Genomic DNA, 20,261 nt, shown 5'->3' with positions numbered 1-20,261 from the left:
ACCTAGCCTGGGCACCTATTCTTCAATTGGAGCTCAAACAGAAAATATCAGAAAACTATGGATGTACATCATGCTCCAGCCTAATTTTGACCTAAATCTAACATCCGATCATATACATTCTGGCTGGAGTCACTGGATAGCAATAACAGGAAGGATTGTGATTAATTCCATATGTAACCTTGCCTTCCAATGTCCAAACTCTCTCCATCTCTACAACACTTTTGTTCCATCAGCTTTTGGCCTTAGCACATCTGCCCCACCCTCACTTTCTCATTGCTGGCTGGACCTTCAGTCACCTAAACTCTGAAATTCCATCCTCAAACCATTCTGTCCCTGTTTCCTTTTATATTTAAGAAAGGTGCTAACTACATCTCTTGAGCGCGCTTTTCATTACGTGTCCGAAAGCTTCCTTTGGCTTGTTGTCAACGGTACTCTCCTGTGACCTCGGGACGTGTTGCTGTGTTAAAGGTGCTATGTTAATGCAGAACACTCATTGTTGTTATGGATTGTTGGGAATGAGAGAAATATATTCTGTTTAATGCAGGGCCTTGGCAGAAGAAAAGTATGGGAAGGAACTGGTGCACATCGCTCGCAAGGCTGGTGGCCAAATGGAGATAAAGTAAGTGTACATAGAACCATAGAACCCCTACAGTGCAGAAAGAGGCCATTCGGTCCATTGACTCCGCACTGACTCTCCAAAAGAACGCCCCACCTAGGTTCTCCCCACCCCCCCATAACCCCGCGCATTTAGCATGGCCAATCAACCTAACCCGCACATCTTTGGACTGTGGGAGGAAGCTGGAGCACCCGGAGGAAACCCACGCAGACACGGGGAGAAGGTGCAAACTCTGCACGGACAGCCACCCGAGGCTGGAATCGAACCCGGGTCCCTGGCGCTGTGAGGCAGCAGTGCTAACCACTGTTGGCGTCCCATCTTCGAGTTGGCAAATGAGAAATCTCTGCATGCTCATTCATATCTCTTTGCTATCCTTTGTGCTCCGCTGTTTATGCTCTGAAGCTGTTATTTAAGGGGTTTTGTCATCTTGGAGTGGAATTCCCCATTAGAGAATGCAGCACGTTGAGGAACACTTCTATTTCATGATGTAATTGAGGGGACTGTGTAATGTTGAAAGAGGAATGTTGTACTGCGTGAGTCATCAGAGAGTTCCGGGGTTTAAATATAATAACAGGCATAGACTCAAGGGGCTGAATTGCCTGTATCACCATTCAATTAGATTAGTGTTGTGATCCGGTATCTTGATTTCTGCCTATGTGCTTTGGTTCTGTAAGGGTGGCACAGTGGTTAGCACTGCTGCCTCACAGCGCCAGGGACCCGGATTCGATTCCCAGCTTGGGTCACTGTGTGGAGTTTGCACTTTCTTCCCATGTCTGCGTGGGTTTCCTCCGGGTGCTCCGGTTTCCTCCAAAAGATGTGCAGGTTAGGTGCATTGGCCGTACTAAATTCTCCCTCGGCCTAACTGAACAGGCGCCGGAGTGTGGTGACTAGGGGATTTTCACAGTAACAGTGTTAATGTAAGCCTATTTGTGACATTAATAAATAAACTTTTTTTAAAAACTTTTAACTCCTAATAGCTTTTATCTAATAAAATAATCTGAGTTTGGAGATTTTCAAAAGTCTGCCAGCTCTTTAGGGAGGGAGTACTCTGGGTTTCCAGCTGTAAGTGTTTCCTAACATCATTCCTGTAGGGCCGAGTTTTAATTTTTAAGGTTCCGAGTTTGACTATTCCCTGAAATGACAGACTTGTTGCGGAATCTTTTCACCTTGTACTCATCCGGACAAATGCAAGAATACCAAATTTCAAACAATCACAACAATTTATGCTGCAGGAGAAGAGGGCGGCTGATTGGTTGGCAAGTTGAGTGTGATTGGTCAGGCTTCAGCGAGACTTTGAACAATTTTCACTTCCATCAACTTGGTCTGGACTTTCTTCACCGCCTCCACCCCGCCTCCACCCCCGCCTCCACCCCGCCAGTCACCAATAGAAATAGGGTAGATAGGAAGAAACTGTCAAACTGTTTTCATCATCTTAAGCCCCTCAATTAGATCACTCCTTAAGCATCTATGTTCAAAGAAATACAATCCTAGCCTATCTTAGACAGTCAAAAGACTGGCGGAAAAGAGGATGCTAGTTGTTCAAATTGATATTAGATTAAAGCATGATTTTATGCAAATCCGTCAGTCAATGTTTGTATTTTAAGAGATTAACATCTTCCCTGGCGTGACAGACGAGGAAAAGCACATGAATGATCATGTTCTTTATTAGTGTAAAACAGAAATGTTTCAACCCATAAGTTTAAGATGTCTGTTCTGTGTAGCGGGGTGGTTGAAAAATGACTTGAGGTAAGAATTGTACTCAACAATTTAAACCATGCTTACTTGTTCCAATTCAAATTGAATCCAATTCTTGGTCGCTGACAAGACAAGGCGTTGCAACCCATCTGGGGCTTGATCTGACATTTGATCATAGAAGATTCATAGAATCCTTACAGTGCAGAAGGAGGCCATTTGGCCCATCGAGTCTGTACCAACTACAATTCCATCCAAGCCCTATATCCCCCCCAATCTCATGTATTTACCCTATTAATCCCCCGACACTATGGGGCAATTTAGCATGGCCAATCAACCTAATCCGCGCATCTTTGGACTGTGGGTGGAAACCGGAGCACCCGGAGGAAACCCACTCAGCCACTGGGAGAATGTGCAAACTCCACACAGTCACCCAAGGCCGGAATTGAACCCAGGTCCCTGACGCTGTGAGGCAGCAGCGCTAACCATTGTGCCACCGTGCCCTCCCTGTGATCTTGGCTAAAAGACCGAGGGCTGCTGAATTATTTAATACATACATTTCATGTGATTGGGTCAAATGGGTCTGCAAGCTCTCCCCATGTCTGCGTGGGTTTTCCTCCGGGTGCTCCGGTTTCCTCCCGCAGTCGGAAAGACGTGCTGGTTAGTTGCATTGGCTAAGCTAAATTCTCCCTCAGTGTACCCGAACAGGCACCGGAGTGTGGCAACTCGGGGATTTTCACAGTAACTTCATTGCAGTGTTAATGTAAACTGGCTTGTAAAATTAATTAATTTAAAATGTGCTTAGCCAGCAGCTCATTATGAATTAATATTTAAGTTCTGCTTTTAGCAGCCTATCCTTTTTCCAATGAGTTAGTTGAAAGAAACGTTATCTCTGTTGAAAATTGGGAAATAAGGCAACTGATTTGACTATAGTTGTATGCACAGATTTCACCCCCAAACAGCAATGTGATCACCAGGTAATCCTCCTTTGTGATATTGATTTGAGGGATGAATGTTGCCCAAGGTGCAGGAGAGAGCTCCCTTGCTGTTCATCGAAATAATGATGTGGAGATGCCGGCGTTGGACTGGGGTAAACACAGTCAGAAGTCTCACAACACCAGGTTAAAGTCCAACAGGTTTATTTGGTAGCAGAAGCCACTAGCTTTCGGAGCACTGCTCCTTCGTCAGGTGAGTGGGAGTTCTGTTCACAAACAGGGCATATAAAGACACAAACTCAATTTACAGAATAATGGTTGGAATGTGAATCTTTACAGGTAATCAAGTCTTAAAGGTACAGACAATGTGAGTGGAGAGAGGGTTTAGCACAGGTTAAAGAGATGTGTATTGTCTCCAGCCGGGACAGTTAGTGAGATTTTGCAAGTCCAGGCAAGTCATTGGGGTTACAGATAGTGTGACATGAACCCAAGATCCCGGTTGAGGCCGTCCTCATGTGTGCGGATCTTGGCTATCGGTCTCTGCTCAGCGACTCTGCGTTGTCGTGTGTCGTGAAGGCCACCTTGGTGAACGCTTACCCGAAGATCAGAGGCCGAATGCCCGTGACCGCTGAAGTGTTCCCCAACAGGAAGAGAACACTCTTGCCTGGTGATTGTCACGCGGTGTTCATTCATCCATTGTCGTAGCGTCTGCATGGTCTCCGACAACCGCACAACCTCAAACAGACCATTGTCTGCAGCAAACTACCCAGCCTTCAGGAGAACAGTGACCACGACACCACATAACCCTGCCACAGCAACCTCTACAAGACGTGCCGGATCATCGACACGGATGCCATCATCTCACGTGAGAACACCATCCAACAGGTGCACAGTACATACTCTTGCAACTCGGCCAATGTTGTCTACCTGATACGCTGCAAGAAAGGATGTCCCGTGGCATGGTACATTGGGGAGATCATGCAGACGCTACGACAATGGATGAATGAACACTGCATGACAATCACTAGGCAACAGTGTTCTCTTCCTGTTGGGGAACACTTCAGTGGTCACGGGCATTTGGCCTCTGATCTTCGGGTAAACGTTCTCCAAAGCGGCCTTCACGACACACGACAACGCAGAGTCGCTGAGCAGAGACTGATAGCCAAATTCCGCACACATGAGGACGGCCTCAACCGGGAACTTGGGTTCATGTCACACTATCTGTAACCCCTCACGACTTGCCTGGGCTTGCAAACTCTCACTAACTGTCCCGGCTGGAGACAATACACATCTCTTTAACCTGTGCTTAACCCTTTCTCCACTCACATTATCTGTACCTTTAAGACTTGATTACCTGTAAAGACTCGCATTCCAACCATTATTTTGTAAATTGAGTTTGTGTCTTTATATGCCCTGTTTGTGAACACAACTCCCACTTACCTGACGAAGGAGCAGCGCTCCGAAAGCTAGTGGCTTTTGCTGCCAAATAAACCTGTTGGACTTTAACCTGGTGTTGTGAGACTTCTTGCATCGAAATAATGCCACAGAATCTTTTTTCCATCCAGTTGAAGGAACCTCAGTTTAAAGTCCCATTCAAAAAAAAACTGCAGCACAGACAGTGCAGCACTCCCCCAGTACTGCAGTGGAGTGTTGGGCTGGATTTTTGTGTTGTGTTGGGGCTTGAACCCACAACTTTCTGACTTGAGTTGAGAGTGCTGAGTGCTACCTGTTGTAATATGCCTTTAAGGAATTGCAGCATGACATCACCAGAAAGGAAGTGTCATGTAATCTACTGAGCCAAGGCTAAAACTGGTCTGAATCTGAGACTTCTGATCATTTTAGTCTAGTAGCCCCAAGCTATTTTGTTTGAGCTAGTGAAACTTTAATATGTTGATACTATTATTCATGTGTTCCTTTTTTGAGATCAAGGAACAAATACTGGATGTCCTTGATAGGTATGTTCCTGTCAGGCAGGGAGGAAATGGCCGAGTGAGGGAACCATGGTTCACAAAAGAGGTGGAATGTCTTGTGAAAAGGAAGAGGGAAGCTTATGTAGGGATGAGGAAACAAGGTTCAGATGGCTCGATTAAGGGTTACAAGTTAGCAAGGAATGAGCTGAAAAAGGGGCTTAGGAGAGCTAGGAGGGGACATGAGAAGTCCTTGGCGGGTCGGATCAAGGAAAACCCCAAGGCTTTTTACTCTTATGTGAGGAATAAAAGAATGACCAGGGTGAGGTTAGGGCCGGTCAAGGACAGTAGTGGGAACTTGTGTATGGAGTCAGTAGAGATAGGCGAGGTGATGAATGAATACTTTTCTTCAGTGTTCACCAAGGAGAGGGGCCATGTTTTTGAGGAAGAGAAGGTGTTACAGGCTAATAGGCTGGAGGAAATAGATGTTCGGAGGGAGGATGTCTTGGCAGTTTTGAATAAACTGAAGGTCGATAAGTCCCCTGGGCCTGATGAAATGTATCCTAGGATTCTTTGGGAGGCAAGGGATGAGATTGCAGAGCCTTTGGCGTTGATCTTTGGGTCCTCGCTGTCCACGGGGATGGTGCCAGAGGACTGGAGAATGGCGAATGTTGTTCCTCTGTTTAAGAAAGGGAATAGAAATGACCCTGGTAATTATAGACCGGTTAGTCTTACTTCGGTGGTTGGTAAATTGATGGAAAGGGTCCTTAGGGATGGGATTTACGACCATTTAGAAAGATGCGGATTAATCCGAGATAGTCAGCACGGATTCGTGAAGGGCAAGTCGTGCCTCACAAATTTGATAGAATTTTTTGAGGAGGTAACTAAGTGTGTTGATGAAGGTAGGGCAGTTGATGTCATATACATGGATTTTAGTAAGGCGTTTGATAAGGTCCCCCATGGTCGGCTTATGATGAAAGTGAGGAGGTGTGGGATAGCGGGAAAGTTGGCCGATTGGATAGGCAACTGGCTGTCTGACCGAAGACAGAGGGTGGTGGTCGATGGAAAATTTTCGGATTGGAGGCAGGTTGCTAGCGGTGTGCCGCAGGGATCAGTGCTTGGTCCTCTGCTCTTTGTGATTTTTATTAATGACTTAGAGGAGGGGGCTGAAGGGTGGATCAGTAAATTTGCTGATGACACCAAGATTGGTGGAGTAGTGGATGAGGTGGAGGGCTGTTGTAGGCTGCAAAGAGACATAGATAGGATGCAAAGCTGGGCTGAAAAATGGCAAATGGAGTTTAACCCTGATAAATGTGAGGTGATTCATTTTGGTAGGACAAATTTAAATGTGGATTACAGGGTCAAAGGTAGGGTTCTGAAGACTGTGGAGGAACAGAGAGATCTTGGGGTCCATATCCACAGATCTCTAAAGGTTGCCACTCAAGTGGATAGAGCTGTGAAGAAGGCCTGAAGTGTGTTAGCTTTTATTAACAGGGGGTTGGAATTTAAGAGCCGTGGGGTTATGCTGCAACTGTACAGGACCTTGGTGAGACCACATTTGGAATATTGTGTGCAGTTCTGGTCACCTCACTATGGGAAGGATGTGGAAGCGCTGGAAGGAGTGCAGAGGAGATTTACCAGGATGCTGCCTGGTTTGGAGGGTAGGTCATATGAGGAAAGGTTGAGGGAGCTAGGGCTATTCTCTCTGGAGCGGAGGAGGCTGAGGGGAGACTTAATAGAGGTGTATAAAATGATGAAGGGGATAGATAGAGTGAACGTTCAAAGACTATTTCCTCGGGTGGATGGAGCTATTACAAGGGGGCATAACTATAGGGTTCGTGGTGGGAGATACAGGACGGATATCAGAGGTAGGTTCTTTACGCAGAGAGTGGTTGGGGTGTGGAATGGACTGCCTGCAGTGATAGTGGAGTCAGACACTTTAGAAACATTTAAGCGGTTATTGGATAGGCACATGGAGCACACCAGGATGATAGGGAGTGGGATAGCTTGATCTTGGTTTCAGATAAAGCTCGGCACAACATCGTGGGCCGAAGGGCCTGTTCTGTGCTGTACTGTTCTATGTTCTATGTTCTATGTTCTAAGCCATCACAGCATGGAAGAGGAGGCTATTTGGCTTATTGGGTCCACGCTGGTGCTTATAAAGTCAAGACTAGTGGTTCATCACATGGGGCGGCACGGTGGCACAGTGGTTAGCACTGCTGCCTCACAGCGCCAGGGACCCAGGTTCGATTCCCGGATTGGGTGACTTTTTATTCATTCATGGGCGTCGCTGGTTGGCCAGCATTTATTGTCCATCCCTAGTTGCCGTTGGAGGACAGTTGAGAGTCAACCACATTGCTGTGGCTCTGGAGTCACATGTAGGCCAGACCAGATCAGGACAGCAGATTTCCTTCCCTAAAGGAACCAGATGGGTTTTTTCGACAATGGTTTCATGGTCTACAGTAGATCCTTAATTCCAGATATTTTTCATTGAATTCAAATTCCACCATCTGCCGTGGCGGGATTCGAACCCGGGTCCCCAGAACATTGGCTAAGTTTCTGGATTCATAGTCTAGCGATAATACCACTAGGCCATTGCCTCCCCACTGTGCGGAGTTTGCACATTCTCCCCGTGTCTGCGTGGGTTTCCTCCGGGTTCTCCGGTTTCCCCTCACAGTCCGAAAGACGTGCTGGTTAGGTGGATTGGCCGAGCTAAATTCTCCCTCAGTGTACCCGAACAGGCGCCAGAGTGTGGCGACTAGGGGATTTTCACAGTAACTTCATTGCGGTGTTAATGTAAGCCTACTTGTGACACTAATAAATAAACAAAAGTTGACACTAGTAGCTCATGATAAAACGAGTAAATTTAAACAAAGATGATTTTCTTTTGATTGAAAGAAATCAAAAGATTTTGGGCAGTTCTTTTTAAATTGGACAGGAAGTGAAAACACTCTGAACCCGCGTCCATTATAACCCAAAGAATTTATTCTGAAACACGGAAGCCAAAAACTACATAGAATTTTTTTGTTAGCTCTTGTGGTGAGTGGCAATGGCAAGACCAGTGTTCTGTCCTAATTGGCTTCAGGGAGGTGGTGGTGAGCCAGCTTGTTGAACCACTGCAGTCTATGTGGTTGAGGCACACCCACAGTGTTTCAGCTTGCAGTGGTTTGATGCAATCGGAGATCACTAGGCCGTTGCAGAGTCAGGTCACCGTGCTGCAGAGCTTGTGTAGGTCAGACTGGGTTTGCACAAGGGCATTCGTGAACTGGATGGGTAGACTAATGACCATTACTCCGGACTTATCCGTTGAATCCAGCCACCCCTAGCCTCTGTGGTGTCCTGTCCCTGGAGTGTTTGTCTGTGTTGTTAGTTACCACTACGCTACTGTCCCCCCACTTGATGTGCAGGTTAGAGGGATTGGCCATGATAAATTGCCCATTAGTGTCCCAAGATGTGTAGAGTAGGGGGATTGGCCATGGTAGATACGTGGAGCCACGGGATAGGGCCTGGGTTACATACTCCAGGGAATTGGTGCAGACCTGGTGGGCTGAATGACTTCCTTCTGAACTGTATGGATTCTATGATGGATAAAGCCCGCTCCGACAGAGCATCTTACCCACAACTTCTACCCTATCCCACCTCTGTATTTACCCCACTAAATAGAAGAACAAGAAAGAAATCTCCCTCACCTGCATATTTTGGGGCACACGGGGATAGGGCCTGGGTAGGATTGTTGTCAGTGCAAGCTTGATGGGCCGAATGGCCTCCTTGTGCACGGTGGAATTCTATGACACTATAAGGGGCAATTTAGCACGGCCAATCCACCTAACCAGCACATCTTTGGACTGCAGGAGGAAACCAGAACACCCGGAGCAAACCCAAGGAGACATGGGGAGAACGTGCAACCTCCATACAGACAGTCACCTGAGGCTGGAATCGAACCCGGGTCCCTTGGCGCTGTGAGGCAGCAGTGCCAACCACTGTGCCACCCATTGGTGTAACCCTTCTGTCCTTGCAAAGCAAGAGTAATTCCAGGAGCGAGCCACTAGTTTAGTAAGGAAAGGCGAGTTCTAAACAGTGGTTAGCACTGCTGCCTGACAGCGCCAAGGACCTGTATTCGATTCCTGGCTTGGGTCACTGTCTGTGTGGAGTTTGCACATTCTCCATGTGTCTGTGTGGGTTTCCTCCGGGTGCTCCAGTTTCCTCCCACAGTCTGAAAGACGCGCATTGGTCATGCTAAATTCTCCCTCAGTGTACCCGAACAGGAGTATGGCGACTAGGGGATTTTCACCGTAACTTCATTGCAGTGTTAATGTCAGCCTTACTTGTGACACTAATAAATAAACTTTTTTTTTTAGCTAATTAGAAATTTCTAGTCTAAAATTTTTTGAACACCTGTTCAGATGGGAAGATTTATTCAAGCTTTCTGATTCCATTTTCCCCACCCCTCCCCAGCAACAGAAGTTTCATTTTAATGTGCTTCTTGAGCCCGCACAAGGCTAAAAATTGATACATTTGCAATCAACATTTCTCGAGAAATAGATGTGTTCATTTCCTGCGCTGTGCGCTGTACAAGTGACTGATAAAACAGCTTGTGGTTATTGCAGGAGCGGCAGGAAGTGACGGTGTCGATTAAAAAAAACTAGGCACATCTGCATTGAAAGATTTTTTTTTAGATATATTTATAAAATATTGTAGGAACTCTGACAAATCTCGGGCACAGCACTTGTTCTCTAACCCCACTCTTGCTTTTGATGTCTTCTTCAATACTTACCTTTCTTATCCTCTCAATGCTCATGCCTGTCTGCTACCAAACAGCGACTAACTAGCTTTCGGGGTTATACTGTTAAATCAAGGAGATTAAGTCGGAGGATATGGTGCTGAAATTGTGGTTAAGGCTGCACTTTGTTTGATGTGCAAGTTCCCGTCATGGTACATAAGCATTGTTCAAAATAAATCATAGAATCCCTGCAGTGCAAGAGGGGTGGCACAGTGGTTAGCACTGCTGCCTCACAGCTCCAGGGACCCGGGTTCGATTCCCGGCTTGGGTCACTGTCTGTGTGGAGTCTGCACGTTCTCCCCGTGTCTGCGTGGGTTTCCTCCGGGTGCTCCGGTTTCCTCCCACAGTCCAAAGATGTGCGGGTTAGGTTGATTTGGCCATGCTAAAATTGCCCCTTAGTGTCCCGGGATGCGTAGGTTAGAGGGATCAGCGGGTAGAATATGTAGGGATATGGGGGTAGGGCCTGGGTGGGGTGGTGGTCGGCGCAGACTCGATGGGCCGAATGGCCTCTTTCCGAACTGTAGGGTTTCTATGAGGCCTTTTGGCCCATTGAGACTGCACTGACAACAATCCCAGCCAGGCCCCTATCCCCATGTATTTACCTTGATAGCCCCCCTGACGCTAAGGGTCAATTTAGCACGGCCAATCAACCTAACCCGCATATCTTTGGACCGTGGGAGGAAACCGGAGCACCCGGAGGAAACCCACGCAGACACGGGGAGAATGTGCAGACTCCGCACGGACAGTGACCCGAGGCCGGAATTGAACCCGGGTCCCTGGCACTGTGAGGCAGCACTGATGTGTGTAACTGCATTAAAACCCACGTGACCTGCTATGTCCCTGCACTGTAAGAATCGGCAGATGAATTGCCAGCTTTTGAATGGTGTGCAGCAAAGCCACCCTTGAACTAGTTTCAGGACGTGTTGAAGGGAAAACCTGGGGATGATGAACATCTCCTCCGAGCACCGTCACCTTCCATTTCTCTTGTTGCAACTGGTAGGTGATCGGTTCTTGATAATGCTTGATGTTTGCAGTGGACTTTCTCACCTCTTTCCCCATGAAGAACTTCACATGTAGCGCATTGAAGGGAGCACTGCCAGCCATTTTGCGCATAGCAAGATCCCCGCAAAGGGCAAATGATCTGGCGCTTTGCCTGCGGGAGGGATGTTGGCCAGAACCCTGGGGAGGAACTGCCTTGCCCTTCGAAAGGTCAATTTTTCAGTCCAGAGGACACAGTATTTCCACGGTGCGGCACTCCCTTAGCTCTGCCTTGGCGTATCAGTCATGCCCGACCTTTCATATCCACAATACAGAGGCGACGTGGTTAGTGGGATACAGACCGGGTAAGGGCAGAAGATTTTTTTAGTTTAGTTGGGGTACCATGATCGGCACGGTCTTGAAGGGCCTGTTCCTGTGCTGTATTTTTCTTTGTTCCTCGATGGGGGCCAGGATCTATTTAGATCTGTTATAGCTCTGTTGGACTTTTAAAAAAAAAAAAATTGTGTCTTTTTTTGTGAAAAGGTGCAGCGTTATTTCCATCTGCCTTCTTGGAAAAGGAATTGTAATGTGATAGACTTGTTTCTTTGTTTAGCTTTCAAACTAGGGTAGCATTGGACAGCCCACAACGGATCTCTCCGTCCAGCCTTTGAAAAACTTGTGGGGACTTTTTTTTTCTTCTTTTGGCAGCCCTTGTGACTTTTACAAGCAGATTAAGCATCTTGCATATCTCGATGATAGGACCAGGGCCTGTTTTGGCATCCCTGTGCTAAATTGAGCTAATCCACTTGGTTTTGCTTTGCTTGGTGTGGTCTAACCACCGGCCACCAGTGAATAAGCATCCACACACTTGGAGTACTGCGTACAGTTTTGGTCTCCTTACTTGAGAAAGGATATACTGGCACTGGAGGGGGGTCTAGAGGAGATTCACTAGGTTGATTCCGGAGTTGAGGGGGTTGGCTTATGAGGAGGAATTCAGAAGAATGAGGGGGGATTTTATAGAATTATGAAGGGAATAGATAAGAAAGAAGCAGGGAGGTTGGCAGGTGAAACTAGAACTAGGGGGCATTGCCTCAAAATAAGGGGGAGCAGATTTAGGACTGAGTTGAGGAGGAACTTCTTCACACAAAGGGTTGTGAATCTGTGGAATTCCCTGCCCAGTGAAGCAGTTGAGGCTACCTCATTGAATGTTTTTAAGGCAAGAATGGATAAATTTTTGAACAGTAAAGGAATTGAGGGTTATGGTGAGCGGGCGGGTAAGTGGAGCTGAGTCCACAAAAAGATCAGCCATGATCTTATTGAATGGCAGAGTGGGCTCGAGGGGGCCAGATGGCCTACTCCAGCTCCTAGTTCTTATGTTCTTATTATTCCTAAGGGCTGGCTTGCATTTGACCACCTCACACCCACTCAAGTGGTCTCCTTACTTGAGAAAGGATATACTGGCACTGGAGGGGGTGCAGAGGAGATTCACTAGGTTGATTCCGGAGTTGAGAGGGTTGGCTTATGAGGAGAGACTGAGTAGACTGGGGCTATACTCATTGGAATTCAATGCCAGTGAAGCAAGCAGCTGATGAAATTCATTCACAGGATACGGCCAGCGTGGGCAAGGCCAATGTTTTCTGCCTTTGAGGAGGAGGCAGTGAGCCGCTGCCTCGGACGCTGCAGTCCCTGTGGTGTAGGTACACCCATTGTGCTGTCAGGGAGGGAGTTCCAGGATTCTAACCCAGTGGCAGTGAAGGATATATTTCCAAGTTGAGGCAGTGTGTGTTCCCCAAGCTGCCCTTGTCCGCCTGAGTGGTGGAGGCCGCAGGTTTGCAAGGCTCCTTAGTGTTGATAGCTCAACATATGATCCGAGGCCTGATTTTCAGGCTCGCTTTGGATATGCACTGTCTGCTCTGTTGATGGTAGCCAATAGCCCCAGAGCTTACAACACTAAACAGCAGGAGGTTTTTTTTTTAGTCTAAACTATTCTGGTTAATTGGGGTTCTTTTTAAAAAAATCTATGTGCAGCAATTCTCACCTTCTGGCTGAAGAGGCTTTTTCTTACACCATTGCTGGCTCTCAGCGCTCCGAAAGCTAATGGTATTTGCTACCAAATAAACCTGTTGGACTTTAACCTGGTGTTGTTAAAACTCTTACTGTGTTCACCCCAGTCCAATGCCGGCATCTCCACATCTTTGGAATAGACTCAGTGATGACTCTCTTCTCTTTGGTGTTGCTACTTTTATCCACGAACGCCCCTCCCCACCTGAGCACCCCCTCCCCCGCCACTCAAGCACACCCTCCCCACCCATGCACTCCTGGCCTTCTCTCTCCCTCCCTTCTCACTGGGGCAGGTGATGATTTTTCCCTCTCTGTCTGTTCAGACAGGACCCCAGATCCCCCGTGCAGGTAGCTAGACTCTTATAGATTCCAGGCGGATATTATTTGCAGGCTGGAAAGTCTAATGAATGGTGACTGTTTACTTGCCGCTGAAGCGTAAAATCCAGGGTGCTGTATTTTTCTTTGAGGTGAGAGGGTTGTGCGACTTTGGAACTCTGCCTCAGAAGACGGGGGTCACTGAATATTTTAAGGTGGAGGTAGTTAGATTCTTGTTAGGCGAGGGATTCAAAGGCTATTGGGGGGTAGATGGGAATGTGGGATTAGAGGCACATAACAGATCAGCCATTCTCTTGTTGAATGATGGAGCATCAAGTAGGCCGCATGGCCTACTTTCTCTTATTTTGGATGTTCGCTAGAGGCAGCAGGTCCATAAGATATAGGAGCAGAATTAGGCCATTCAGCCCATCGAGTCTTCTCTACCATTCAATCATGGTTGATAAGTTTCTCAACCCCATTCTCCCCATAACCTTGATTCCCTTACCAGTCAAGAACCTACCTATCTTTGTCTTAAATATACTCAATGACCTGGCCTCCACAGCCATCTGTGGCAATGAATCCCACAGATTCACCACCCTCTGGCTGAAGAAATTCCTCCTCACCTAATGAAGTTGAGAAAGTGGGACCACATATGATAGAACCGGAATAATCCCCAAGTAAAAGTGCATGATTTTGATTTGATTTATTATTGTCACATGTACTAGTTTACAGTGAAAAGTATTGTTTCTTGCGCGCTATACAGACAAAGCATACCGTTCATAGAGAGGGAAACGAGAGAGTGCAGAATGCAGTGTTACAGTCATAGCTAGGGTGTAGAGGAAGATCAACTTAATACAAGGTAGGTCCATTCAAAAGTCTGACAGCAGCAGGGAAGAAGCTGTTCTTGAGTCAGTTGGTGCGTGACCTCAGACTTTTGTAGCTTTCTCCCGATGGAAGAAGGTGGAAGAGAGAATGTCCGGGGTGCATGGGGCCTTGATTATGCTGGCTGCTTTGCCGAGGCAGCGGGAAGTGTAGACAGAGTCAATGGATGGGAGGCTGGTTTGCATGATGGATTGGGCTACATTCACGACCTTTTGTAGTTTCTTGCGGTCTTGGGCAGAGGAGGAGCCATACCAAATTGCGAAAGAACCAGAAAGAATGCTTTCTATAGCGCATCTGTAAAAGTTGGTGAGACTCGTAGCGGACATGCCAAATTTCCTTAATCTTATGAGAAAGTCAAGGTGTTCGTGGGCTTTCTTAGCTATAGTGTCAGCATGGGGGGACCAGGACAGGTTCTTGGTAATCTGGGCACCTAAAAACTTGAAGCTCTTGGCCCTTTCTACTTCGTCCCCGTTGATGTAGACAGGGGCTTGTTCTCCTCTACGCTTCCTGAAGTCGATGACAATCTCCTTCATTTTGTTGACATTGAAAAGGAAGGTAGTCAAACGGATGTGATTATACACATTGGTGAAAATCATAGAAATCATAGAAACCCTACAGTGCAGAAGGAGGCCATTCGGCCCATCGAGTCTGCACCGACCACAATCTCACCCAGGCCCTACCCCCACATATTTACCCACTAATCCACACATCCCAGGACTCTAAGGAGCAATTTTTAACCTGGCCAATCAACCTAACCCACACATCTTTGGACTGTGGGAGGAAACCGGAGCACCCGGAGGAAACCCACGCAGACACGAGGAGAATGTGCAAACTCCACACAGACAGTGACCCGAGCCGGGAATCGAACCCAGGACCCTGGAGCTGTGAAGCAGCAGTGCTAACCACTGTGCTACCGTGCCGCCCAATGATGCCGCCCAAAATGATGTAGGTAGGAAGAGCAGGGGGGTCATACGAGAGAAATTCAGGGAGTTGGGTGCTAGGCTAAAAAGTAAGGCCTCCAGGGTAGCAATCTCTGGACTGCTCCCGGTGTCTAGTGCAAGTGAGGCTCGGAACAGGGAGATTCTACAGTTGAACACGTGGCTAAAGGACTGGTGCAAGAGGGAGGGTTTTAAATTCATAGATAACTGGGAAATCTTCAAGTCAGGATGGCAACTGTACAGAAAGGATGGGTTACACCTTAACTGGAAGGGAGCAAATATCCTGGCTGGGAGTTTTGCTAGAGTGTTTCGGCAGGATTTAAACTAATGTGGCAGGGGGGTGGGGAACAAAACAGTAGGTCAGTAAATACTGAGGCTGGGGTTGAGCTGGGGGCCAGGGCAAGGCTAGCTAAGAAGAGGAGCACTCTGGAGGAGGATGCCCTGAGTGGGCCTGGAGGTCTGGAGTGCATCTGCTTCAATGCGAGGAGCGTAATGGGTAAAACAGACGAACTTAGGGCCTTAATGCTTATGCGGAATTTGGATGTGGTTGCGGTGACGGAAACTTGGTTAAAACAAGCTCAGGACTGGCAGCTGAATATTCCGGGGTATAAGTGTTTTAGGCGAGACAGAGGAGGGGCTAAAAAAGGTGGGGGAGTAGCGATATTAGTTAAGGAGCATATTACCGCGGTGCAGAGGGTAGACAACTTAGAGGGGTCATGTACTGAGTCGCTGTGGGTGGAACTCAGAAACAGGAAGGGTGCAGTCATTATGCTGGGGGTGTACTACAGACCACCCAACAGCCCACGGGAAGTGGAGGAAAGGATATGTTAGGAGATTCTGGATAGGTGCAGAAAACATAGGGTTGTTGTAATGGGGGACTTTAATTTCCCTGGCACAGACTGGAAAGTGCTTAGAGCTGGGGGTCCGGACGGGGAGGAATTTGTAAAATACGTACTGGAAGGTTCTTTGGAACAGTATGTAGATAGCCCGACTAGAGAGGGGGCTATACTGGACCTAGTTCTGGGAAATGAGCCCGGTCAGGTCGTCAAAGTTTCGGTAGGGGAACATGTGGCAAATAGTGACCACAACTCTGTTAACTTTAGGATAGTAATGGACAAGGATGAGTGCTGTCCTACGGGCAGGGTGCTAAATTGGGGGAAGGCTAACTATAGCCGGATTAGGCAGGAATTGGTGGATGTTGATTGGGAGAGGATGTTCGAGGGTAAGTCCGCGTCTGGCATGTGGGAGTCTTTTAAGGAACTATTGATAAGGCTGCAGGATAGGCATGTGCCTGTAAAAAGGAAAGATAGGAAAGGTAGGATTCGAGAGCCGTGGATAACCAGGGAAATTGGGGATCTGATTAAAATGAAAAGGGAGGTGTACGTTAAGTCCAGAAAACAGAAAACAGATGGAGCTCTGGAGGAATACAGAGAGAGTAGGAAAGAACTCAAACGGGGAGTTAGAAGGGCAAAAAGAGGTCACGAGATGTTCTTGGCAGGCAGAATTAAGGAGAATCCTAAGGCATTCTATTCATACGTTAGGAACAAAAGAGTTGTCAGGGAGAAAATCGGACCTCTCAGGGACAAAGGAGGGGAATTATGCTTAGAACCCAAGGGAATAGGGGAGATCCTAAATGAATACTTTGCATCGGTATTCACGAAGGAGAGGGGCGTGTTAACCGGGAGTGTCTCGGAGGGAGGTGTTGACCCGTTAGAGAAAATCTCCATTACAAGAGAGGAAGTGTTAGGTTTTTTAGGGAACATTAAAACTGACAAAGCCCCAGGGCCTGATGGCATCTATCCTCGACTGCTCAGGGAGACGAGAGATGAAATTGCTGGGCCTCTGACGGAAATCTTTGTCGCTTCTTTGGACACGGGTGAGGTCCCTGAGGATTGGAGGATAGCGAATGTGGTCCCGTTGTTTAAGAAGGGTAGCAGGGATAACCCAGGAAATTATAGGCCGGTGAGCTTGACGTCCGTGGTAGGGAAGTTGTTGGAGAGGATTCTTAGAGACAGGATGTATGTGCATTTAGAACAGAACAATCTCATTAGTGACAGACAGCATGGTTTTGTAAGAGGGAGGTCGTGCCTTACAAATTTGGTGGAGTTTTTTGAGGAAGTGACAGAAACGGTTGATGAAGGAAGGGCCGTGGATGTCGTCTATATGGATTTCAATAAGGCATTTGACAAAGTCCCACATGGCAGGTTGGTTAAGAAGGTTAAGGCTCATGGGATACAAGGAGAAGTGGCTAGATGGGTGGAGAACTGGCTTGGCCATAGAAGACAGAGGGTAGTGGTCGAAGGGTCTTTTTCCGGCTGGAGGTCTGTGACCAGTGGTGTTCCGCAGGGCTCTGTACTGGGACCTCTGCTATTTGTGATATATATAAATGATTTGGAAGAAGGTGTAACTGGTGTAATCAGCAAGTTTGCGGATGACACGAAGATGGCTGGACTTGCGGATAGCGAAGAGCATTGTCGGGCAATACAGCAGGATATAGATAGGCTGGAAAATTGGGCGGAGAGGTGGCAGATGGAGTTTAATCTGGATAAATGCGAAGTGATGCATTTTGGAAGAAATAATGTAGGGAGGAGTTATACAATAAATGGCAGAGTCATCAGGAGTATAGAAACACAGAGGGACCTAGGTGTGCAAGTCCACAAATCCATGAAGGTGGCAACACAGGTGGAAAAGGTGGTGAAGAAGGCATATGGTATGCTTGCCTTTATAGGACGGGGTATAGAGTATAAAAGCTGGAGTCTGATGATGCAGCTGTATAGAACGCTGGTTAGGCCACATTTGGAGTACTGCGTCCAGTTCTGGTCGCCGCACTACCAGAAGGACGTGGAGGCGTTAGAGAGAGTGCAGAGAAGGTTTACCAGGATGTTGCCTGGTATGGAGGGTCTTAGCTATGAGGAGAGATTGGGTAAACTGGGGTTGTTCTCCCTGGAAAGACGGAGAATGAGGGGAGATCTAATAGAGGTGTACAAGATTATGAAGGGTATAGATAGGGTGAACAGTGGGAAGCTTTTTCCCAGGTCGGAGGTGACGATCACGAGGGGTCACGGGCTCAAGGTGAGAGGGGCGAAGTATAACTCAGATATCAGAGGGACGTTTTTTACACAGAGGGTGGTGGGGGCCTGGAATGCGCTGCCAAGTAGGGTGGTGGAGGCAGGCACGCTGACATCGTTTAAGACTTACCTGGATAGTCACATGAGCAGCCTGGGAATGGAGGGATACAAACGATTGGTCTAGTTGGACCAAGGAGCGGCACAGGCTTGGAGGGCCGAAGGGCCTGTTTCCTGTGCTGTACTGTTCTTTGTTCTTTGTTGAGGGAGAGATTATTGCTGCCGCACCAGTTCACCAGATTCTCTATGTCATTCCTGTACTCTGTCCCGTCATTGTTTGAGATCCGACCCACTACGGTGGTGTCGTCAGCAAACCTGAAAATCGAGTTGGAGGGGAATTTGGCCACACAGTCATGGGTGTATAAGGAATATAGTAGGGGGCTGAGAACACAGTCTTGTGGGGCACCAGTGTTGAGGATGACCATGGAGGAGGTGTTGTTGGCTACCCTTACTGATTGTGGTCTGTGGGTTAGGAAGTTCAGGGTCCAGTCGCATGATGAAAGATTAGAGAAACTCTCGCTGCAGCCTATAAAGAAAAGGTCAACAGGAAACGTAGCCAGTTTAGGAACTTGGTTTAAACCATGCTGTTGATATAGGATGCGGACGACACAAAAATGGCTGGACTTGCAGATAGTGAGGAACATTGTCAGAGGCTACAGAAGGATATAGATAGGCTGAAAATTTGGGCAAAGAAATGGCAGATGGAGTTCAATCCAGATAAATGCGAAGTGATGCATTTTGGTAGAACTAACGTAGGGGGGAGCTATACGATAAATGGCAGAACCATAAAGGGTGTAGATACGCAGAGGGACCTGGGTGTGCAAGTCCACAGATCCTTGAAGGTGACGTCACAGGTGGAGAAGGTAGTGAATAAGGCATATGGCATGCTTGCCTTTATAGGACGGGGCATAGAGTATAAAAGTTGGGGTCTGATGTTGCAGCTGTATAGAACGTTGGTTAGGCCACATTTGGAATACTGCGCCCAGTTCTGGTCGCCACACTACCAGAAGGATGTGGAGGCTTTCGAGAGAGTGCAGAGGAGATTTACCAGGATGTTGCCTGGTATGGAAGGGCTTAGTTATGAGGAGAGATTGGGTAAACTGGGGTTGTTCTCACTGGAAAGACGGAGGATGAGGGGTGACCTAATAGAGGTGTATAAAATTATGAAAGGCATAGATAGGGTGAACGGTGTGAAGCTTTTTCCCAGGTCAGTGGTGACGTTCACGAGGGGTCATAGGTTCAAGGTGAGGGGGGGGGAGGTTTAACACTGATATCAGAAGGACGTATTTTACAAAGAGGGTGGTGGGGGCCTGGAATGCGCTGCCGGGCAAGGTGGTGGAGGCAGACACACTGGGAACGTTTAAGACTTATCTAGATAGCCACATGAACGGAGTGGGAATGGAGGGATACAAAAGAATGGTCTAGTTGGGACCAGGGAGCGGCGCGGGCTTGGAGGGCCGAAGGGCCTGTTCCTGTGCTGTATTGTTCTTTGTTCTTTGTTGTCAGGTGATGGCCCAGTGGAATTATTACCAGGGCGTTAATCCAGAAACTCAGCTAACATTCCGAGGACCCGGGTTCGAATCCCTCCACGGCAGATGGTGGAATTTGAATTCAATTTTTTTTAAAAATCTGGAATTAAGAATCTACTGATGACCATGAAACCATTGTCGATTGTTGGAAAAGCCCATCTGGTTCACTAATGTCCTTTAGGGAAGGAAATCTGCTGTCCTTATCCGGTCTGGTCTGCATAGAAACCTTACAGTGCAGAAGAAGGCCATTTGGCCCATCAAATCGGCATCAACAACAGTCCCACTCAGGCCTTATCCCCATCACCCCACATATTTACCGCACTAATCCCTCTAATTTACATATCCCGGGACACTAAGGGGCAATTTAGCATGGCCAATCAACCTAGCCTGCATATCTTTGGAATGTGGGAGGAAACCGGAGCACCCGGAGGAAACCCACGCAGACACGGGGAGAACGTGCAAATTCCACACAGACAGTGACCCAAAGCCGGGAATCGAACCCG

At 47.6% G+C, this 20,261-nt stretch overlaps 1 protein-coding gene across 1 annotated transcript in view; it reads left to right on the top strand.

The window, feature by feature from the left end:
* The window catches only part of LOC144480490 (proline-serine-threonine phosphatase-interacting protein 1-like), a 102,704-nt gene that overhangs the window by 22,069 nt on the left and 60,374 nt on the right, over nucleotides 1–20,261 (top strand). The window contains exon 3 of the mRNA XM_078199982.1: nucleotides 545–619. Coding sequence (XP_078056108.1) covers nucleotides 545–619 — 75 coding nt within the window. The remainder of the gene's footprint in view (nucleotides 1–544; nucleotides 620–20,261) is intronic.

Source organism: Mustelus asterias, chromosome 29 (assembly GCF_964213995.1).
Source record: "Mustelus asterias chromosome 29, sMusAst1.hap1.1, whole genome shotgun sequence".
NCBI lineage: Eukaryota > Metazoa > Chordata > Chondrichthyes > Carcharhiniformes > Triakidae > Mustelus > Mustelus asterias.
This window is presented reverse-complemented; position numbering and strand designations above follow the sequence as displayed.